Genomic DNA, 23174 nt, shown 5'->3' on the forward strand with positions numbered 1-23174 from the left:
ACAAACAAACAATCAAAAAAAAAAAAAAAAAAAAAAAAAAAAAAAAAAAAAAAAAATAAAATAAAAAAAAAAAAACCCAACCCAAAAAAAAAAAAAAAAAAAAAAAAAAAAAAAAAAAGGCAAAACAAAAAACCCAACTCAATTTGATATAAATAACTTGCACTGGACATTTTAAAACTTTCAGATTTTAATTACACATAAATAAATATATACAGATTTAGAAGAGTTCCGTTTGGCCTGGTTCAAGTTCTGCTCCTTGTGCTTTATTTATTATTATTACTAATCTTAGAAACTTGTGTGCTGTTATCTGTGGGTTGTGGAGTTTTGTTTAGTCCTGGGTTTGACTTCACCTGCCTTGTCCCCAGCAGGGAGGGCAGCACTCAGGGGGACTCCCCTGGCTCCTGCCCTGGGACCTGCTGGCTCTGTGGTTGTTCCTCCCTCGTGCCGTGGCTTGGGGCTCCTCAGCCCACAGGAACGTCCACAGTGAGTCTCAGTTTGAAGCTGTAAACAAATCCACAGCAGTTCTGCCAGCAGTTTTCCTCGGCCTGGTGTCAGGGCTGGGCTGTGGGTGGGGAATGGGAAGGTTTCCTGGGTGTTTGCCTCAAAACCAGTGGATAAATCCAGGTAGAGCCAGGGCTCCATCCCCGTGCCCTCGGCTGCTCCTGCTCTGGGTCTTGCACTGATGAGGCTTTTGCTCTTTCCTCTCAGTTTTTCAGTTGGAACAAATTCCTGGAGCACGTCAGGATTTCACTATGGGTTTTCTTAAAAAAGCAAAATAAAATCAAATTGCACATGACTTGGCTTCCTGCATCCACTTTACCAAAAAAAAAAAAAAAAAAAAGGCAAAACCCCAAAGCCATCAGCCTGGCTTCTCTCAATCTCACTACGTCCATTAGCGCTGTTTTCTTCTTAAATTCTTTAAGCCTTCTTTTTTTCCTGTCTTTTCTCTGTTGGCTTTACGAGTTTCCCCCCACGTTCAAGCTCAGCAGTTCAGAAAACAGTGCTCTGGGTCACCTTTCCCCCCGGTGCCCGGGGGAGCTCCCACGGGGGGAGGCAGCGCTGTTATTTCCGATGCTTCCCCTCTTTGTCCGACGCTTTGGAGTCCCCGGTCGTGTGCCCGTTCCCCGTGCTGTTCATGAATATTTTATCCAGCCCCTTGAGGGACTCCACCAGGTAGTTCTGGAAGGCGGTGAGGGCAGCACAGATGGCCGGGCCCCCGAAGCCGTGGGTGATCAGGCTGAAATGAGTCAAGCAGCTCTGCACTCCGGGCTCCAGGATGAGCGAGGGGCGGCTGTTCCCCAGCGGAGAGCGATCCTGGGCTATCAGGTCTGCGAACTCCTTGCAAATTTGCCTGAAAGAGAGAGGTTTGGTCACTGTAATGCACGTGGAGGGCTGCAGGACGCAATCATGGAATCATGGAACAGCTTGGGTTGGAAGGGACCTAAGAGATCATCCAGCTCCAACTCCTCTGGTGTGGACACCAGGCTGCTCAGAACTTCATCCAACCCAGCATTAAATGCTTTCAGGTGTGGGGCATCCATAACTTCTCCGGGTGTATTTTGGGGCTCTCTTCCTGCTCCCTGCCTCAACAGCCACCTCCCCACTGGGAGTTTTTGGCTCCAGCCTGGGGAAAGCTCCTGAGAGCAGAAATGGAGCCACTGCAGCTGCTCCAGCTTTGAAAGAGCACATGAGGCAATACCAAAATGCTCTCCAAGGTTGGGTTACCCTCTCCCATGCAGGAACAAACCCTTCAATCCATGCATGCCATCCCCTCCGCTGGACACCTTCCTGCAGTGTGAGCCCATCTCTTCCCCACAGAAGAGCAAAGTCTGGGGGCTAACGCTGCCCTCCCAGGCTGCAGAAACCCAGTGCACCAGTGGCTCGTTGCCCTCTGCACTCACTTGGTAGCCAGCAGCATGTTTTTCCTGGTGTGGAGCTCCGTGGGGTCGGAGTGCTGCCGGCACAGGTACTCTGCCGCCGCCTTGGCCGGGAACTCGGTCTCGCAGACGTAGCCGAAATCCCGAGCCAGGTGAATGGCTTCACCTGCGAGCAGGACAGAGGGACATCAGCACTGAGCTGTCACCAGTGGGACAGGGAAGGAGCTGGGAACTCCTGTAGAGCTTCAGCCATCCCGCTGTTGGGGCTCAGTCCTGGTGGGACTGGCGCCCTTCCCTGTCTCAGTGGGCACCCAAAAGCTCTCCCCACCTTCATCTCTTGCTGCAGAAACACCACTGAGTTCCTTATTCTCATCTATAAGGCAATTAGTCTGTGTGGGCCAAATAAACCAGTGCCAGCTCTAAACAGCAGCTGGGTCCTTCCTTTACTATGTTTTACAAGAGCATCAAGACAGTGCTGGCCTGGGAGCAGGGTGAGGAGTGACTCTGGGCACCTGCTGCAAAAGGAAGAACAGCAGAGGCATTTCTTACTTGGGAACATCCCCTGCTGCATCCTTCCCTACTTCTTCCAAAATTTCCTGCTTGGCTTCCCCAAGCTGAGAAGATTGAAAGGGAAGATTGAAAGAGGATTGAAAGGGAAGAGATTGAAAGGGAAACTGGAGGGTCACAGAGTGAGCTCAGCCCCGTGGCTGCTGGACGAGGCAGGGCAGGAGGAAGGGGCAGGAGGAAGGGGGTTACATCCCCCCCAGCGCCCGGGGGCCCTCGGGCTGGACGTGCAGGCAGCGTATCCATCACCCCATGGAAATGCCCACCCATTGATGGAATTGATCCATCTCCAGGCGTCCCCGTGGAAATAATCAGAGCTGATGGCAATTGATCATGCCCAACACCCGAAATCCCGGTCGGGCAGGCAGAGCTAATTTGCCTTGCCCCCCTGCTGCTCACACGTATTAGGCCATCCATCCTAATAGCATTAACCCAGATCCCATCCCTGCCTGCCCAGCTCCCCGAGCTCAGTCTGTGCAGCCCTGTCACAGGGAAGTGTCTCTGCTTCCCACACAACAACAGCACTTTCCACTTCATCTCCTCCTCCAGAGAAAGAGCAAATAAGGTAAACCTAAAGAATCAGAATTGCAGTTGTTTGTGTGTTAAAAAAAAGTAATAACTGCTGAAAAACTGATACTGGGATAATAAAAAAGAGCTGAGTGACCTCATGCCAGAGCCAGGGCTGGATCCAGAGCCAGGATTTATTTCTTCCATGAGTGTGTGAGTGGCTGCACATTTTAATGTTTTTTAAAGGCAGTTTGGATGCTGGATTACAGAGGTGCCAGGGGGAGCAGGACACTCTGGCTTTAGTGTTAAAGACACATTGAGCCAGATCTTGAGGAGGAGAGGCTGCAGGCGAGTGCACAGAGGGCTGTGGTGGGCAGGGGGGCAGCAAGAGTCTGGCTGAGGGCAAACCTCCTTCCAAGAGCCTAAGGATGTTTCTGGAGTGCAAATACAGCCCTGCTGCTCCCCTGGGTCCAGGCTGGAGGTGCTCTCATGGAGCCCTTGCCAAAGAGAGGTCCAGTGCTTGTTGTACATGGAGAGGACTCCCAAGGGAGCTGTTTCTACCTGGTGCTCCCTGGGTTCTCCAGGATCATCCTCCCCATCTGTATGAGTGGCTGTGGGTCAGTGTAAGAAAAAATATTTCATTAGCACTCAAGACCCCATCCATTGGCTCTTTTAAATGATTAGACCTCAGGAAGGCGGAGAGGAGAAAAGAAATTAAGCCAAGACAGCAAATATTCAGGAAAGAGGGTGTTTGGGGCAGAGGGGGACAAACCAGTTTGTGTGTGCTGGGTGATGGCAGTGCAGCACCTTCCTCTGGGTGAAACATCCCCTGGTTCCATCATGCTCACAAGCAGGAGGAAATTATATCCATCAAACTCAATGGCACCACTCCTATTTACTATGAGCTGGGAAGCAGGAACCAAAACATCAGCAGCCACTTGAAATCAAACTGTACATTTCTTCCTTCCTTTCTTTCCTTCATTCTTTTCTTTCTTTTCTTCTCATGGAAATCAGCCTTTCATTCAGCACGAACCAACTGCCCTGGGTAACAACCTCCGCCTAATGAAGCGGGTCATTTAATTTGCTGCCGACAATGGGGATGATTTTCTATTCAGGATCCGAAGGCAGCTGCCTGCACCGAGCTGGGCAGGGACACAATGGATTCCTGAGCTCAGAGGGAGGCAGAGCTGTCATTCCATTTGTTTGCATCCCCGTGTGCTTTCCTCCCAGGATGCAGAGGCGACATCATCATTTCCATGGTGGAGAGAAGTAGGAGGGGAGGAAGTAACCAGGTTGGGCAGGGGCACCTCACATGTCTGGGCAGGGCTCTGCCTGCCAGGGCAGCACATTTCCATAGCTCTGAGGGTGCCTGCTGCACACCTGAGCTCCACCTGCAAAACCTCAGAGCAGTTTGACATCCCCTTGGTGTCTCACTCATTTCCTGGAGGAGGGAAGGACTTGGATGTGGGACATTTCCTTCTTTATAGGTGACATGACCCAGCCTGAGCTTGGGATGCTGCCCGAGTGTGGCATGGTTGGAAGCACCTGAGCTGTGCCTCAGGTGGGCACACAGGGCTGCAGAGCAGCTGGGAAATTCTTGGCAGCTTTATTCAGGCTTTTTTTTGGGTTTGGTCTCTGTGACCCAACTGTTAAAAACAGCTCAAAGACATGAGGGATACCCTGAGCTCCAGCCAGAAGGATGCTCACAGTCCTGCTTGGCACCCATGAGGAGCCTGAGGAGCTCTTTCACCCATGATCCAATATAAATGGCTGAGTTTTGGGAAACAGACATGGAAGCATAGACTTCTAGAATGCTTTGGGTTGGAAAAGGCCTTAAAGATCATGCAGTTCCAACCTCCTACCACAGGCAGGGGGAGAGTGCTTGGACATTTGCTGTCTTGGTTTCATTTGTGTTCTGCCTGCTGCCTTCCCAAGAGTCTGCTCATTTAAAATGTCACATTCTTGAATCAGTGTGGAGGCTTACACAGGGACATTACCGTGCTCATTCAGTGGTGACCACTCCATATTTTAAGAGCTCTGGTTTGTGGAAAGCTGGAAATTAAGGGGATGGAAGTTTCGGCACTCCACCCTCCACGGGAGCAGGGAGACAGCCTTACCTTCCACGAGGGATGTGAGCAGGGTGACGTTGGCAGCTTTGCGCCTTCCTGCAGGTAGATTCAGTCCAATTTTCTCTAACCTTTCCCTTAAACACCGACCCCCATTTTTTGATTTGGCTCTGAAAAGAGAAAACAAAGAGGGAAAATAAATTTCCACATAATTCACGTTAAAATAACCATAATCCTAATTTAAGTTTCGAGGTTTGAAAGGAAAGAAGAAAAATCAACGAAAATACTATTCCTCAACGTACCGCACACCAGAATTTCTCATCTCTTTATCTGAGGCAAGAGCTGGTGCTGAACACAGACCTTGGGGCTCTTGGGGCAGCTTACCTGCGGAGAACCCCGCCGAGGAGAGAGGCGTTGAGACACTCGGGGGGCGAGAGCCTCCTCTGCACCTCCCCGACCGTCACCTTGTACTTGGAGGTGGAGCTGAGCAGAGAGAGGCGGCCGGGCACGGAGCAGAACACCTCGTTGGGATTGGTGACCCCTCCGATCAGGCCGTCCTTGCTCATGGACAGCGCGGGGATGCTGGTGCCGTTGGCCTTCGAGGGGATGGGCACTGGAGACAAGGAAGAGGGAGAGAAGAGGAGACCATGGCTGAGAGACCCAGACTCTCCAGACAGCAGCACGGCTGCTGGGATGTCTCATTAGTTCCTTATTTTCCTCAGTGAGAGGTGGGGTGATGAAACTAAACTAAATAAAGGTTAAAGGGAAGGAAGAAGCCTGGACGCTGCCCTCGCCTGCGTTCCCACACCTCCCAGCCCAGCTGTAATTAAAGCCAAGGTTTGGGCTGGTCTCCTGGAAGACTGAGGATTGTCCACAGTGTGGCTGGCTGGACCTGTGACCAGCTGCCCTCTCTGTCCCCTCTGGGTGCCCTGTGGAGGTGGGTGGCCTGGCAAAACGTGGCTGGTCCCACTCCAGGGGATGTCAATCCTCTCCAGGGATTGCAGCTGCAGCCCAGCTCTGTGCCAGCACTCACTGCATCCCACCAGGCAGGATCAACCATTCCCTGCCCCAAACCCAGGAGCTGCTGGGCTGGCCGAGAGCTCTGCTTCCATTATGTGCCCACAGGAACCAGGGAAAGAGTTTCTTTGCCTTCAGCTCTGGGATTAACCCCACAAATAGCCACAGCCCTAAACTTTCATCATCCCTGGCTTAAAGGAAGCTTGAGAAGATCAAACCAAATTAATCCAGCACAAACTTCCCTTTGCTTAATGGGCAAAAGTCAATTAACACAAGCACTGGTAACTGCAGCATCTTGTTGGCCTACGGCATCACACCGGGGCAATGGGGCTCGATTTTCCCATTTGTCATTCCATAAGAAATGTTCTTAGACACAATAAAGGTTTATAAGTTAAAACTGTGGGTGAGACTTGTGCCAAATCTCTTTGGCTTTTATGCTCTGAAATTAACCAGAGCTTAATTAACCAGAGCTTTTATGCTCTGAAATAACCAATTCAATTCAGGGTAAAAAAAAAAAGCAGGTTTTGAAAGAATCCAAAGATCATTTCAGCCCTGGCATTATTCCTCAGGAATGACTGTTCCACAGTCAGATGGTTCCTGCAACTAATGCAGCAGTGACTGCCATGGTTTATAAAGGAAATACATATGCCCAAAATGAATCAGAAGCCCAGGATTAATCAGTACATGGACTGGACCTGCGAGGGGGCGGTTACAATCGGCATATTGTAAATCCAGCTCCATTACTTGCTAGCATGGCAATAAAAATCAGCACATGCTACACAAAAATGACTCATGTTTTAAGACTAAGGGATGAATGGAAAGGAGCTGAAGGACATGGAGTTTCCTCCCAGCACAAAACTTGCACCAAGTCAGGGAGCAAAGGGTGAGATACACCAGTGCCCTCCTGGAGCTGTGGTCAGGGCTTGCCATGACTGAGGTTGGTTCAGGGCAGAACAAGCACAGTCCTTCTGAGATGTAGGAAACCAGAACTATTTCCAGGAAGGAGCAACTTCAAAGCTTTCTTCCGCAGTCCCAGAACAGGTTAGGTTAGTCTCCAGGGGATCCCTTAACATCAAAAGTCAGAGCGTGGTTTGCAAATATCCAAAATATCCGTGTAGTGCTGCTGAGCTGTGAGGCCCTGCAGGGTCTCAGTGATGGGGTTCTGCTGCAGAAAGGGCCACCCCCAAACCAGACTCCCCTGGGGAGAAGGTGTTGCTCGTAGCATGGTGTGAAGAGCTCTGCATCACTGATCCACTCTGTAACCTGGATTATGTCTGGGTACAGCCGTGCATGCCTGCCATCATGCCGTGGCTGCGCTCAAGCCGCATGCGTGGCCAGGGACCTGTGCACACCCCAGGGACAGCAGAGCCATGCAGGGAGAGGGAGAGAGCTCGTGCCTCACCACACATCCATGGGACACCACGTCTGGGGAGGAGGAAAACCCAGCTGGCACCAGTGTGGTTTAACACCAGAGCCTATGGAGAAGGGTTGGATCCCTCTCTGTGTTTGCCAGCCGCCCCACAGGCAGTGACAGGGAGGCACGGATGATGTTGGTGTGCAGCATGGAGACACAACACTTGGGAACACACATACTGGAGGTTTTAGGAATGATGCTACCGTCAGAAACAAAGCCCTGGAGCTGACTGCTGTGAAGGGTGAAGCCCAGCACAGCTGGGTCAGCCCAGCTCTGTGCCACAAGCAAACCAGGCAGGCACCAGCACTGAGCGTGGATTTCGGCATTGCTCTTCTGCCTCAAAGCCTCAGCCAAGGCCACAGCCCCGTCACTTTGGGCACGTGCAGGTGTGGGACAGGGTGGCTGTGTCACGTAGAGCTTGTGCCCTCACGGGGCACACGGGATGTGAGGGAGGGACGGGGCAGGCAGCAGTGCTGGGAGCTGAGCCGGGCCCCGGAGTCCTGCAGCAGTGCTTCATCCATTAGACAGCGTTGCCTCAATACAACAGGAATAAACAAAGCCACATTCGCCATTAATCACGAATTATTGTTATTGAGCCTCACCTGCTGCTGTTTGCCTGGTCTGATCTGCAGCTTGTTTGCCCATAAACATGCTGCAGGAGGGAGACAAGCTACCATTAAAGCCTGACAGCTTTGTTTCCTTGGCTTTTGGGGAACCAAAATTGTCTCTTGTCATCTGAGTAAACCAAAAGTCCCCCTCGATCTTCAGTTGCTGCTTTCCTGCTCCCGCAAGCAGCAGGTGATCGGAGCACCTGAGCCAGCCTGCAGACAAGAAGGAAGCATCAGAGCGCTGCGGGCGCGGCCGGACAGCCCCGCGCCCCGGGCCGACCGCTGCGCCCCTCGGAGCCCGGGCAGCGCCCGGAGCTGCTCCCGCAGCCTCGTGCCGAGCGCTCATCCCGGCTGCACCGCAGGGGAGCGACCCTTGGGGGCACAGGCAGGGTCTGCACGGCGAGGTCTGAGGCACTGAGCAGCCCCGATGTGAGCGGGGACTGCGGCGCCCGAGAGAAGGAGCAGCCGGGCACGCCGGGGGCCGGAGACCCGCCCGTGCGGCTCTGCAGCTGGGGGTAGAAATGTCACATCGTGTCACTGCACCCGTCATGCCTTCTGCGGGATCAGCCACAGGACACACCGGTTTTTGGCAGAGTAGGACATCACCTTTCCCACAGCGACCCGGCTCTCTCTCCCTCGTGCCCCTGGCAGGAGCTTGGGCAGGCTCAGGACCATGGAAACCCAGAAACACGTCCCAGAGATGCTCGTGCACACAGTGACACGCCAACACGTTGCAAAGGCTGATGAGGAAGGGTTGGATGCTGGTGCCCAAACAACCACACCTCCAGCCCTGCCTGGTGAGCGGGATGGGGTACCCCTGGGTCACCCCAGCCCACCCCAGGAAGCTATAAATGACTGGGAAAAAGTGGGGGTTTGGGTTAATTCAGCCAAAGAAAGGGGAAGAAGGAGACCTTAGACCTTTAAAAACTACTCCTGGGGAATGCAAGGTCATCTTTGTTATCTGTTCTTATTATTTATCAATTATTATTTATTGATGCTTGATTGCTTCACTCTGTCCTCCCCCTTTTCTTAAACTGCCTGGCATTTCTGAGAGGGTTTTTCCCATGGAAGTGTTTTTTATTCAGATTAATCCTGCTAAATTCAGGTGAGCTTAGCTGCAGATTTCAAAATCTGCAAATTCAGGTGAGCTTGGCCGCAGATTTCAAAAACTAAAGCCCCTGTGAAGCATTTTGACCTGCCCTGGGGATGCTGCAGGTGGGCTTGGCATAGGTCAGAGGGGTCAGATCTGAAAGGGAAAACAGATTTTGGAATAAGGTTATGCTGGCAGACCTCAAAGGGCTTCACACATTGCTGATCCTGAGCCCAGTGCTGGTACAGCACCAGCCACCAAAGCCATTAACTCACTCCTGACTCAAGCCAGGAGTGAGTTAATGGCTTTGGTGGCTGGTGCTGTACCAGCTCCTTAGTGCAGCTGGGGAAAATTGAGGCACAGAGCAAGTTAAATGATTTACCACAGCTCAGGTACATGGGCATGGTCTGTGTGCGTGCAATTCCAGCCTGTGGGAATGCCTTTCTAAGCAATCCAGGCTTCAGCTGTTGCCCAAGTGCTGGGAAGTGCTGTGCTGCAGGCTGATTACGTACAGCCTCTGTTTTCATAGCTCTGGATTTTCTGCAGGAAGCTGTGAAATCGAGCAGTTTGTCACCCCATCATCTTGGCTCCTGGTGCTGTGGTGATTTGGAGAAGGGCAGCACGGCAGTAACAGGCACACAGCAGAATCTTGCTGAGTGTGGGATGGGAAATGATCCTCGTTTCTTCTGTGCACCTCACAGGAAGCGCTTCCATCAGACTCAGCCTCCACTGCAGCCTTGAACCTCACAGGGCAGGTGCCACTTTCAACCTGTCGTGTTCCAGGTGTGTGTGAGCAGCACTGGAGAGACCCAACTCCCAGTGGGTCGCTTGCCCCTGTGCTTGGAGCAGGTACGTGTGACTCCATCTTCCCTGTGAACCTCAAGGTTTGTGATCTCCCACCAGAGGAGCCTTTTGTGTTGAGTCAGCTCTGGTTTGTCTTTAAAACATACCCTGGTGTAACTGTCAGAAAATGAACCCCCACAACTTCATTTGCTGTGGCTCAAAAACCCTGATGCAGAGAGTGATTTCAAACAAGTCCTGGTGTCCAAAAACACCAAGGTTCCATCCCTTGGCTTCCCTGAGCTGGAGAACACCCTGCTGCCTGGGGTTATCTCTTTGTATCTGGCACAGCCAGAATGAAATTGTGTTATGACACAGAACAAGTCACTATCCCAGTTTGGGCTTGACTGTCTCTAGCAACAAATTGCAGATAATAATATAATAATGTCTACCTGGGAGGGATGTTATGATACCCAATTAAAACTTTCCAAGTAATCTCTGGTGGGAGATTTCTCCAGGTGAGAAGTCCTTGGGTGTTGAATGCACCAGGAGGAGTTGGTCCATGCACCTTGGAGCAGGCAGGCAATGGAAAGGCAATTCCATGGACAACAGGAGTCCCGTACCTCCAGCGATGCTGCAGCTCATGGATGGGATGTCACAGCCTTCTCTCCCTGAGGGTTTTTCAGAGACAGCCGGGAGAAAGATAAAAACACGGCTGAACGGATTGCTCGGCTGTGAATCCAGCGAATGGAATAAGGAGCCCCATGCCTTCAAAGTGTCCCAAAAGAAAGCACAAAGTTTCTGCCACTTTTGTCCTGGCTTGCAGAGGTAGATCCTTTGGCTTTTGAGTTTAAGAGGTAAAAAGAAGGAGCAAAACAAACCCATTCTTCAAAGGCTTTTACCTAGAAAACCTTGCAGAATTTTCTGCTTTTGCCCAGTGAAACCCAGCACGAGCCGATCCCAGCCCTGCGCCTCCTCATCCTCCCTCTCGAGCACGGTCCGGGCTGAGGATGCTCCTGCATTCCTTCTCCTTCCTCATATTTGTTCACCAAAGTTTGTGGGTGAAATTACCATTGTGATTCCTGGAAATGGGCACTTTGAAGTGTAAATATTCGGTGAAAAAGGCGCAGCTGCAGCCCGGCTCAGTCTTCGATGCCGGGATTGCCGGGAGCTGCGGGTGCCGGTGTCCGTGCGCAGGGCTGGCAGCAAACCATCGACTTTTGGGTTTAAGGGAAAAGAAACTTTGCCTATAAAAAGAGAAAAATATGAAGTACAGACTCGTTTCCATAGGAAAAATGTGCTGCTTGCTTGCAAAATTATCTGTAAGCAGGAAAAATGGTGGTACTTGGGAACCGAGTTGCTTATCGTGGTGTTATTTGTTCTGTTCCATTTCCAGCTGGAGCTCGGGGTGCTGTAAGGGGAAAAACAGGTCCAGAGGGAACATGCAAATCGCTGCCCGTCTTACAAGTCTGTTTTCTTCTCTCTCCAGATACACTACAGGTAAATTCTCTTCCTCGGTAAGGCGGAATCCCTGAATATCGGAGCTTTTATTGCGACATCCCTTTATAAGTGGGAGTGTGCTACTGTTGAGGTTGCATTTTAAAGAGGTAGCAGTGAATCGCCTTAGGAGACAACCTGGGACAAAGCAATCGCTCATCTCCAGGCACAGCAGCTCTATCTCCAGCCCCCCACCGAAGCCCCGAAGCCCCCGTCCCTCCCCGGGGCCGTGCCCCGGTCGGCTCGGCTGCCTCGGGCATCGCTGCGGGGCAGAGATCTGCGCCGTGCTGCCCTGCAAGGGCACACCTGCACCCTCCAGAGCTGCCGCAGGTGCCGAGGTTTTGGTTCCAGGCAGGTGCAGCGGTGACTGCCCCGACCCCCCGGTTTGTTCCCTGGCCGGGGGTCCCGCTGCTCTGAGCCGCTCCGGGTCCAGGCTGATGGATGTTTGTGCACAGTCCCCGATGGAAGTGCTGCAGAGAGGTGAGGGATTTGCTGTTGTCTTCCGGGAAGAGCCGTCAGTGAGCTCATCTAACCTTCGTTGGAATGTCTCTGATGTAAATTATAAGATGGAGATGCATATATAAAAAAATATCTGGATGTGGGTGTGAGCCAGGGGCAGCTGCTCCCGCCACCCCTTTAAAAGCTCTTTTTCAGGGAGGAGATGCTGCAGAGTTCAGCTGCACCAATTTCCTGGTGTTTCAGCAGAGAGGTATTTATTGATGGTCCAGGGAAGGAGGTCAGAGCCATCAGCTGTATTTCAAACCCTCAGTCTGTAATTATCCTCTCTTCCCAGAGGGGATTATACAGGTATTCTCTTTATCTCGAATATACAACCTGAACCAAGTCCCCTTGTCAAAAAGCCTCTCTAGGAACCACCATCATCAGCCTTTTCAAATGGAAGGATGGAAAGAATCTTGGTTTTATCTGTGGGTTTTCAAGATCGCCGAGCTCTGATAGGGAAATGAATCTCGGACCCTCAGAGGAGAGCAGGGATAAAACCTCAATCTATTCCCATGAGAAAGCTAATCAGGAGAGGTCCCATGCCTATGCAAAACTCCCATGTTTAACATTTTGTTTCCCATGCAAATCCATTCATCAGGTTGGGAAAGAAATATGAAGTTGCTATGTGATATTAGTTCCATTTTTCATTCTGTACCTCTGTTTGACCCAGTGAAGTCCCAACCATGTGTCACTGCAGGTGTCTCCTGAGGAGCTTCGGGATGGATCGATGGAGCAGGAAGGTTCAGACTCCCCCAAATCCATGGGTACAATGGCTTGGTTAAGAGTGGTCCCTGCTGAGTACGTCATGCTTTGATAGGAATGGCCAGCTGATATAAAATTAAAATTTACTCAGCCCCCTGTGCTCCTGCAGGACTTGGGAATGGGACTAGAAAGTGCTTTGCAATTGATCATTTCCGCTAATGCATTTTCTGCTTCACCATTTAGGAATGACTCGACCTCAAATACGCTGCTGTTCAGAATAGTTTGTCAGTTTTTTGGGAACTGCTCACAATTAATTTGTGGTGAGTTCCCACATGTTTCCTTTCCATGCTTTGTTTCATGGAGTGGATTCTGCTGTCTGGGGAACCCTGATGTTGCAGCCTGAGCAGTAACTGCAGAAACACTTCACTGAAAAGCACCAAACATCAGTGATTAAAATGTGCCCCTAAATAATAAAACTCAGGTGCCCGAACCTTTAAAGGGAATGAATGAACATTATTTGGGTTCTGCTTTTGAGTGACAAAGTGTTTGGAGATATTTCCCGTGCTGTTCGTTGGAAGCCGCCCCGATGCAGTGACTTCATTGGAGAAGTCAGTTTAGTCAGTTTAGTCACATTATTTCCCTCCCTCTTGATTCTAAATTACTTTTTCTGAATCTGCAGCTATGCCCTTCCACATCTACATTAGAAAATTAACTATTTCAATTTCACTTCCATTACTGAATAATTGTTTAAAATTCAGTTCAAATTCTGCCTGTATAGAATTCACGTTTCACAGCACAAACCAAACAGGTTTAGAAAAGGGAGGCTGGAGAGCCAGAGGATTTAAACCAGAAGAAAATTGGAAACCCACAGTGCCCCATGCTGACACCAAGGGAAGTTCCTCTCCAATGTCACCCCTGGCTGTGCTGCAGCAAGTGCTCCCAGCCCCACACACTCTGTAACTCTGCCTGCAGCATCAACCACCCCAAATTTACTCCTTTAGCAGCACAAACACTTTGGCACCCACTCTGTGAGATCTTTATGTGTTTAAACAGTTTAATCCATTTCACAACAACATGCAGGGGAGATTCTCCCTGTATTCCCTATAGGTGCACCTGAATTGGTGTGGCTGGCATCTCCATAAGCTAAAAGGGGAGAACAAAGCTGTGACATCACGGTGAGTGGTGGCCGATCCTGTGGAAGCCACTGCGATGTTCCTGTCAATTTCTTAAATCTGTTCAGGTTGTTGAAGGGCAAAAGACCATCCAGCAAAGATTAGACATGAATAATAATAGAAAAAATTCTTCCCTTCGTACTGAGCTCGCTGCCAGCCCACCGAGCTGGCGGGGTTTCAGTCTGGGTCTGACCACAGCAACGTGAATCTCTGGGTTCAGCGGCTCCTCCGGAGCTGCCAGCATGTCCAGAGATCACTCTGGGGACAGGGACTGCTCACCCACTGTCACAGCAAAAAAGGCTTTTCCTTCTCCTTGCTCAGATGCCCTGGTTGCTGAGACAAACCCTCTGATGATGGTTTTTCAACATCCACCCCTTCTCTCACTAACTGGGATCTTGTGCTGGAAGCCTCTCAAAGCACCCTCGGTCAGATCCGCTGCTCACAGCTCTCCAGCCCTGCGATGGTGGCTCTGCTTTCTCCCACTTTGGGGCTCTCAGGGAGCCCTGGGGACACCACTTGCTCCCTGGGACCTGTCTGACCAGTCCGGAGGGAACAGGGCCTGACCCAATCCCTCTCTCCCTGGCGCCTCGGCACTCTGGTGACTGATGCCAGATAAATACCTGAGATAGAGGGTGGGGAGACTCAGCCCGGCTGGAATCCCAAGCACGCACCACAGACACTGTGATGGATTTTTAAGCCACGAAGGTGAACCTGCTCCCAGTTCCTCTTGTGCTGCTCCAAGCCCCAAGCTCCTGCCATGCTGTGTTTTGGGGTTGTTTAATTGCAGTGGGTACCTTGGGCTCTTTTCTAGCAATTCCCTCTCACTCCAATGTGCTTCTCTGCCCTTTCCCCCCAAACCACAACCAAAGGGAAGGCAATACCCGGGCACGGCAGAGCTGGGCTGGGAACAGTCCAGGGAGATGAGAGCTGAGCACGCAGCAGCTCCAAGCATCACATCCAGATTTGCTAATTAGTTCCTCCATTAAGAATTAAAATAAACAAACAAATGGAAGGACAGCAAGAGTGAGTAACTCCCTGGATCACACAGGAAAGGGTGGGATGGTTTAGTGGTTAGAGTGCTAGTCTAGGACTTCAGAGAACCTCATTTAGGCTCTTCAAATAATTAAGAGAGATTGCAAACATTTTTTTTCTGAGATCATGTATCTTGGAATGTTATTAAACTGGGAGGAATAGTCTGTGTTTGCCTCTGCTCTGCTGTAGATTTAGTGTGACCCTGGTCTGGAGTGACATTGATGGGTTCCTGTGGGTCTTGCCTGTGTCTATGCTGCCATGGGTGTGTGTCCTTGTGGACCCCAGTGAGGCAGGTACCTGTGCTGTCACACAAATTAAGATCTTGGCACCACTTCCTTTGCAGGGACAAAAACCACAGGTGTCACCTGGCCAAGGCTGTCCTGCTGCCAGTCCACCTGTGGATGAAGTAGCCCCTGTGGGAGCCAGGGTAGTGATGTGACAGTGGCCACCAAACTGCAAAAATACCTAACAGCCCCTAAAATGAAGGGAAAGGTGCTCCTGAGCAAGCCCAACATGTGTGTGCTGCTCACTCAGTGCTGTCCATGGAGAAGCCTCACCTGGGTTCTCCCCCCAGAGCAGAGGTGCTGCTGCTTTGGCTCAAGCCACATGCCAAAATACAACCCAAGATGGCTTTCCTGAACCTACCCTTTAAGAGCTGCTCTTTATTTCAAAGAAAAAAATTCATTTAGAAACATCTAATTAAACAGTAAGTCATGACAAGGTACATGAAACTTGGAGATAACACATGCCTGGGAGGCACTGGGGAGGTTGAGACAAAGCCCAGCGCCTTCACCGGTACCCGCGTGTGTTATCTCACATGAACACACACCTGGGCTTATCCTGGTGCAATTATAGGACATTAAAAATATAATTTTAATGGAGGAATGGTGATCTGGATGCAGTTCAGAGCAAAAACTTTCTTTTAAGTTTCTCTGTTTGATTAGTAGGTGTTCCTGCCGCGCACCGTGTGCGCGCGAGGGAGAAGCGCCGGGCTCGGGAGGTGTGACTGTGTTTTGAGGAACGCTGCTCTATCTCCCGGTGTGTGCGAGGGCTTGTCGAAACTTTAAAGCATTCATGAGCAGCGCTAAGGCAGCAAAACTTCCAGTCAAGACCCGGCTTGTCCCGGGTGAGCCCCTTTTCCTACTCAGGCAAACTACCGCCGCAGATGAAGCTGCAGAGAGCTGGGAGGGCTCCCCAGCGAGCCCAGCACCCTGTAGCTGACTGGAAGCCAAGTACCTCCACCCACGGTCCTGGACAGTCCTATAAAAGCTGAGTCTTCACAGCCCCAGGTGTTTTACAGGATGACCTCATTTATTACCTTGCTCGTCACAGGAAATGATGTTTATCTAATCTACCATTATTTCAGGATTTTTTTTCTCCTGCCACATCTGGCTTCTTACATTTCTTACAGCTCAATTCATCCTTGCACCAAGACAAAGGAGAAATGGCACTGCTGCCATCATGCCAGTGCCCCAATCCCACCAGTGCCAGCAGCCTGAGAAGAAGCTGAGAAGCTTCAAAACCTGGAGCTCGCGTGCAGTGGCGAGTGGATCTAAGGATCTCGGTCTTAATCTCCCTCCTCTGCTGCATTCCTTAGTAGTGACAGCTACTTCTTGCAATATTCCTGACTGTGGGCTCTGAGGCACAGCTTTCCATCTGCCTGTCCAGTATCCAGCCAAACAGGTCCACATTCCTGAGCAGAAACGCTAGCACTGCCCCTCGGAGCGGCTTGAAAGCCTCGGATGGAAACTGGAACAAGTCACAAACATGAGGGAGGGCGGCAGCAGCCAGGACCAGATCCGCAAAAATGAGGGACAGTGGCAGCACCAGATCCACGAGAACAAGGCACAGTGGCAGCAGCAGATCCACAAGAACAAGGCACAGTGGCAGCACCAGGTCCCACTGGCCCAGCACGGAGCCCGGGGACGTGCGCTGTGCGTGCCTGGGTGCCAGCGTGAGCCCACGCTGGTCACACCCTGCTCTGTCTCTACTCCAGGTTGTAAAATGCCACAGCCAAAACTTGTGCCCGCGAGCGGGTGCACGGGCCCCTGTGGCTCTCCCTGCTCCCGCTGCCACAGGGCCCCAGCTCTCTCCTGCCCATTGCCAGCAGGACCCAGGGCTGCTCCCGCACCCCAGCGTGTCCCCAGGTGCCAGGGAAAGAGATTTGTATTTTTCTTTGTAATAAAAAGGCTCTCCCAGAAGCTTTCTGCTGATCCCAAAAGGATGTGAAAGCAATAAAACCCCTCCTTATTTTACAACCGAGCTGCAGGATTTTTTGCTACTGAGCACAACGACCTAAATGCTTGATTTCATAAGCAGAAGGTCACACCCTGCACCAGGAGCTCGGGACTTGCTGAGTCCCCAGTTTTATCTCTGGGGGGGTCTCACAGCCAGACCTCGGTAGCTGACCTGGGTATCTAAACATCAGGGCAGCAGGTGAGTGGAGCAGAAAATTCCTGAGCTGCTGTAGACTAAAGCAGCCAGAGCCCCAACTAAACTTTTTCAGAGCTGATTTTAATGTTTCACAGTCTAATATTTCCTGGTCTTTTATAAATGCTTGGAAGGGAAAGTAAAATTATTATTATTATTATTAATAATAATAATAACAATAAACCCAACCACAAACAAAACAACAAAAGAAAGGCAAAGAAAACAATTTCTGAAATACTCCTGGGAAAAAAAGGGAGAATGAACAAATGGGGTTACAAAGTATTCATAAATGCTCTGCTGCCCTATCCAAGATTTTATCCATTTAATTCCCAAACGAAATCTATCACCCCATTTGTCATGACAGCACGGGGGAAAAACTCATCCTCCGTTTTTCAGAGCTATCACATCTCTCCCTGCTCCAAGTGAAATCCCAGCTCACACACCGCACCCTACAACCAAACGGGACCCCCTCACCGCGGATTTCTCGGTGCCCTTCACCAGCCTCCAGCCCTAGGGATCACCAGGGCGATAACGAACCAGAACCAGTCCCGAGGGCAGCGGTGGAAATGGGAATTTGAACGCCGGTTTCCAGCCGGGATCTGCCTCCCCGGGCTGCACCCGCCGCCGGGACGCGGGCACCACGCAGCCACCGCCGGGACTGCGGGATGGGGGTCCCGGGATGGGGGTCCCGGAGCGGGCTGGGGCGAATCTCCGCTTTTCCTCTCCACTTATTTCATTCGGCGTTACCTGCAGCCGAGGGGCCGGAGCGCTGCGGGCTGGGGAAAACACTCGGAGGGGAGAGGGTGGCGATACACCGCGTCTCAGAGATGCCCGCAAAATCCCTGGAATTATATGAACGGCTGGAAGTTTATTTGAGAAGGAAAAGGAGGGAAAGCAGATACTCATTCAGGGATGCTCCCAAGTCGCGCTCCGAGATTCCGGGCAGCATCTTCCCCGCGCCGGGCAGCGGGGGACATCGGCATGTCCGGGGCCCGTCCGGGCTGGGGACATCGGCAGTGACCCCCCTGCCGCGGGGATGGCCCCGAAACCCCGGGATACCGGAGGGAACAGGCTGCGGGGACAGCGCGGAGCTGCGGGCTCTTCCCTCCCGTTCCGGGCTCTTTCTGACCGGGGACTAAACGCGACTCCACGGACGGGAGTTAAAAGGGAGGTTTGGGGGTATGGGGCAGGTGATTAATATTTTGTTGAACCAGGGCAATAGTATCTGGGCAACTAATTAGGCGAGATAAATATGTTTTCACACGCAAAGATTTCTATCAGGTTTCTGTCCGACGGCCATTCCGGGATTAATCGGTATTTGGGATCTCGGTGCGATTTAGGACAAAACTGCGCTTTTTAGGTTTACCCTCGCTCCCTTCAGAGAGGGGGTCCTCAAGCCCTTCTGCCCAGCCGCTCCCTCCGGCTGTTTCTGCCCGTGACCCGCCGGGAGCTGCCTCAGATGGTTTTAATTTGATTTTATTTTTCCTGGGGTGTCATTCACCCGCGGGGGCCCAGGCTCGGCTCCGGCCCCGCTGGGCTCCAGAACACAGCTCAGAGCTGACAGAGCCAGCGGAGGGAGAACGACCACATTTTATACATTCTAAAAAAAAATTAAATAAAGCCGAATGTAAAGGAATTTATTCCCGGGCCGTGTGGAGGGCAGAGGCGTTTGATCCGGGATTCCCGGCTGCAGCTTCCATAATTCCTCCGATTTCTTTCGAGCTGAACTCGCCCGTTTAGGAGCTTCCAGGGGCAGGGAAAGGGGAGCGTGGCCATCGGCTCCGGTCCCCATTCTCCGATCCCTGACAGCGGGGTGGGTGACGGAGCGGTGCCGGGACGGAGCCTCCGCTGCTGCCGCCGCTCCCAGTGCTGCCCAGCTCCCCCCGCAAACACGCTCTAGGCTTTGCATTTATCGATTTCTCCAGAAAACTCGGAGCTTCGCGTTCCAAACACAGGAATAATAATAGAAAAAAATTAAAATAATAATAAAGAGGGCAAAAACAGGGACGGAAAAGATATATTAATATTTAAAAAATTTAAAAATACCCAAACAAGAACGGGCGTGGAAGAACAAGTGTTCGTGAGCACAGGGGCTGCGGTCAAGCTTTTTTGCACCGTTCCTGCCTTCAGCCAGAAATATTTTAATTTTGTTTTTCCTTTTTTTTTTTTTTTTTTTTTCCTTTCTTTCCAAGACTAGAGAACTAGACAATCTCCAAGGGCAAAAAAAAAAAAAAAAAACAAAAAAACCAAAAAAAAAAAAAACCAAAACTAGGCACTAAACAACGACAAATCCTCCTGATAGGAGAAAAAAAATTCTAAGTAATGGCGCTTTTGGAAAAAGGAGGGGGAAAACCCCCAATGAACCACTATAACTCCAACAGAACTTCCAGACAAGCATATCCTGCGGGATATTTCCCGAACGTTCCGGGTGCTCCTGCCCGGCCCAAGCTGCCGAGGTAAGGTCGGTGCCGGCTCACGCACCCCTCAGCTTCTTGCAGCCATTCCTCACTCCCGAATGTTTAATGAAACGCCTCTCCAGCGTTCTGATTAAAGCTCAATTAATGGGGGTCATTAATGTCCCGCTGGCAGCCGCGTGTTCCTAGAACAGCCTTTTCTAGGGAAAGGGGCTGCGGCGCACCGGGAGCGCCGCTCCCCCCGGAACGACCGGTGGCAGCTGGGGAAGAGCCGCACGACCGGGAGGTTTTCAGGCAGTTACCGGGGATCGGCTACGGCCCGGACCAGCACCGGGACTGCGGGGCCGTAGCACCCACCGGCCCACGTTACCGAGCCGTCCCGGTGGCTGCGGTCCCGTTCGCACCGGGGCTCGGCGGTTAAACGCGTCCTTCCCATCCACATTTTTTCTGTAAAAAATCGCGGGGAGAAGCCAAGAGCAGCGCCGGAATATTCCATAGTAGGGATCGCCCCGAGCACGGCACCGGATGCTCCCCGGGCCCCCCTCATCACTCTCACAACGCCCCGGCGGAAAATTTAGTGCAGAAATATTTTGGGGAGTTGAGCTGTTCTTCCCTCCGGTTCCTTGGGATGTGGGGGACTGGGTCAGGATGCGGGGCAGAACCGGACGCGGGAGATCTCGGGGGTCGAGCGGGACCTCTGCCCGCAGCCCCGATCCCCGCGCCGGCCCCGGAGGGGAAGGCTGCTCCTCCCCTCCGGTCCCGGAGCGAAGCCCCGGTTCTGGAGCGGCAGAGAGGGGTCTCCGCAGAACCGGGTTTTGCCGAGGTGGGGATGCGGGACGCTCCCGGCTGCAAGGACGGGCAGCACCGGCCCCAAAGCCGAGCCACTTCTCATCTCCGTTAAACGCGTCCTTCCCCTCGGTACCAGTCCCGCCGAATGGGCCCGATCCGCCGCGGCCCGGGGCGGTGTGATGCGGTTCGCGGCCCGTGCTGCCTCCCCCGCCACAGGGCGCGGGGATCCGACCGAGGGCCGCCGGGGCATCCCCGGGCTTTCCACGCAAACCGTACGCGGCCGCCGGCGGGGTGAGCCCCGGGGCTCCCCGACAGCAGGGTCCGCCCGCCCGGGCCCTTCGGTACCGGGAAGAAGCGGCGGCCGCGGTACCGCCCGAGGGAGAGCAGCGGGCCGGGGGCGGGTGGGTGGGCTGGCCCGCCGGGACCCGCCGCTTTCGTTTTAGTCTCGCCGGGGACAGCAGCGAGCCCTTCCCGACGGGCGGGGGGGCAGCCCCGCGGGAGGGCGGACGCGGGGGGACCCGACGCTGGGGAGCCCCGAGGGCAGGAGCGGGGCCCGGTCCGCTGCCGCTTTCCGCTGAGCCGCCGCGCTTTTCTTACCTTTCTTGATCACGGACTGATCGAGCAGGTTCATCCCGCCGTCGTCCACGGCCTGAAAGCACCGAGGAAGAGCCGTCAGCCGGCTCCGGGCACCGGCTGCTCGGGTGCAGGGGCGGCCCGATCCCCCCGCTGGCCCCGGCCAGAAGGAATTCTGAGGGCACCAACGAGCCCCAGTAAAGGGAATCCCCGGCCCGGTGTTTCTGCTTGCTCGGGGGTACGGACACCGTAGGGCCCGACTTGTCCCGGCCTGGAGTCCCCGGTCGCACAGGCAGAGGGACCTGGCCCCGTCCCCGCGCAACCAACCCACCCCGGGCATCCTCCCGGTGCTCCCGCCGTCCCCCCGTACCTGGATATCCTCGAGGCCGTGGTGGCCGAGGCCGTGGAGGCCCAGCGGGCCGTCGGCGAGGCCGTGGCCGCCGTCGGGCAGCCCGTGGAGCAGGCGGGGCACGGCGGGGTACTCGCGGCGAGGGTCGAGCCCCAGGGCGCGGTGGGTCTGCGAGAGCAGCCCCGGCTCGTCCTGCCGGCCGCGCTGCGGGGGCCAGGCCGGCTGCTGGTGCTGGTGCAGAGGGCTGAGAGCCGCGTACGGGTCCGCCAGGTGAGGGTAAGCGGGCTCCTGGCCCTGCGGGTAGGGCAACGGCGGCTGCGGGTACGGCGGGGGGAAGTAGGGCGGCTGGAAGTCGGCGGCAGGCGTGTGGCAGAGCGGCGGCGCCGAGCCATAGGGCGCTTGGTTGAGCGAGGGCAGCTGCGGCAGGCGGGCCCCGGCCGGCGCCCCGGGCAGCCCCTCGGCTCGGTCCTGCGGCGGCGAAAACAGCGGCGGTGAGGCGGGCACGGACCCCCGGCCCTAGTCCCGGACCCCCCGTCCCGTCCCGTCCCGGCCCACCGGGCTCGTCCCGCACTCACCATGCCCGGGTAGCTGTGCACAAGCATCGGTGCGGGCCCGCGGCAAGCCCCGGGCGGGCCGGGCCCCGGGGGTGCCCCCGTCTCCGCCCCTCTATCCCGCCGGAGCGGCGTCTCCCATCGCCCGCCCGCTCCTCTGCGCCGGCCCCGACTCCATGCACGCCAGTTATAGCGGCGGGGGCGCGCCCGCCGCCCCGGGAGCGCGCGTCAGAGCGCGGGGACGGGGACGCGCCGCCCGCTCCCGCGGGGCCCCGACGGCTCCCGACAGCGGGCGCGGCGGGACGGCGGCGGGAGGCGGCCGGGGCTGGGGGCGAGGGTCACCCGCCGCCCCCTGGGAGCGTGGCTAGTCCTACCCCCGCGCCGTCGGGCGGCCCCGGTTCCCTGTCGCACGGTACAGCACGCCCTCCCCCCGGTGCCACACCGGGTCCCCTGCCCCGGGCCTTAGAGTCCTCCCACGGAGCGCCCCGGGCCGCACCGAGAGAGCCCCGAGGGTCGGGAGAGCCCAAGAGTGCGGGCGGGCTGCGGGGCCGCGGCGATGCTCTACGGTTTGACTTTATTAGCCCGAGCCGGGTGCGGGACCCCTCCGGGAGAGCTGCGAGGGCCCCGGCGGCAGCTGCGACCACCCGCGAGCGCGGCAGGAGCGGGGCCCGGGGCCGGTCCTGCCGGGAGAGCTCGGGGCTCCTCCCGGGGCGCTTCACCCTCCTCCCCGACGGGGAGCGGGGAGCGGCATCCCGGACTGGGGACAGCGAGAAGTGTCTGGGGGTGCTCCGGGTCTGGCTCCCTGCCCGAAGAGATGGACGGGAGAACGGGCGCCGGGTGCAACAGAGCCAGGGGAAAACGGGGAGCACCGACGGGCAGCATGCCTGCCTCTCCGCCCTCCTCCATCTCTCTCTCCGCCCTCCCTCCGCCTCTCCATCCCTCCCTCACTCTCTGTTTGAGCCCTCCCTCCGGGGCAGGACGAGGCGGGCCCGCAACACCGGACAGCAGCGGCGCGAGCCGGACAGACGGGAAGCGACGCCGAGTGACCCCAATGACATCCCCCCGTCCCTCCGATATCACGGCCACGCAGGTGCCACGGCGGAGCGGCGATGCCCATCGCCACGGGCGCACGCACACACTCCCGGACACCACGGTCACAGCTCCCCGCGGCCCCACGGGCGCCCTGGCCGGGCTGTGGGGTGGCGTGTCACCGCGGGTCCCCGCGGTCTCACCGTGCCACC

General features: G+C 54.5%; 1 protein-coding gene across 1 annotated transcript; it reads right to left on the bottom strand.

The window, feature by feature from the left end:
- Positions 1 to 1062: 1062 nt before the first annotated feature.
- TFAP2E (transcription factor AP-2 epsilon) lies at positions 1063 to 21984 on the bottom strand. The gene is made up of 7 exons (XM_041479401.1): positions 21958 to 21984; positions 21404 to 21850; positions 21058 to 21109; positions 5399 to 5627; positions 5066 to 5184; positions 1902 to 2043; positions 1063 to 1351 (listed from the first exon to the last, which is right to left on the bottom strand). The coding sequence occupies exons 1-7, from the start codon at positions 21982 to 21984 to the stop codon at positions 1063 to 1065; spliced, it is 1305 nt and encodes a 434-aa protein (XP_041335335.1).
- Positions 21985 to 23174: the final 1190 nt, after the last annotated feature.

This window comes from Pyrgilauda ruficollis, unplaced genomic scaffold (genome assembly GCF_017590135.1).
Source record: "Pyrgilauda ruficollis isolate IOZ18807 unplaced genomic scaffold, ASM1759013v1 scaffold48, whole genome shotgun sequence".
NCBI lineage: Eukaryota > Metazoa > Chordata > Aves > Passeriformes > Passeridae > Pyrgilauda > Pyrgilauda ruficollis.

What these genes read in the sequence shown, in the direction of transcription:
- TFAP2E (XM_041479401.1), bottom strand. Translation starts at nt 21,984, where the DNA reads ATGCTTGTGCACAGCTACCCGGGCATG. An exon ending in TGCACAGCTACCCGGGCATG is followed by an intron (nt 21,851 to 21,957) that starts GTGAGTGCGGGA and finishes TCGCCGCCGCAG; the next exon opens with GACCGAGCCGAGGGGCTGCC. An exon ending in GCTCACATCCCTCGTGGAAG is followed by an intron (nt 2,044 to 5,065) that starts GTAAGGCTGTCT and finishes TCCTGCTCGCAG; the next exon opens with GTGAAGCCATTCACCTGGCT.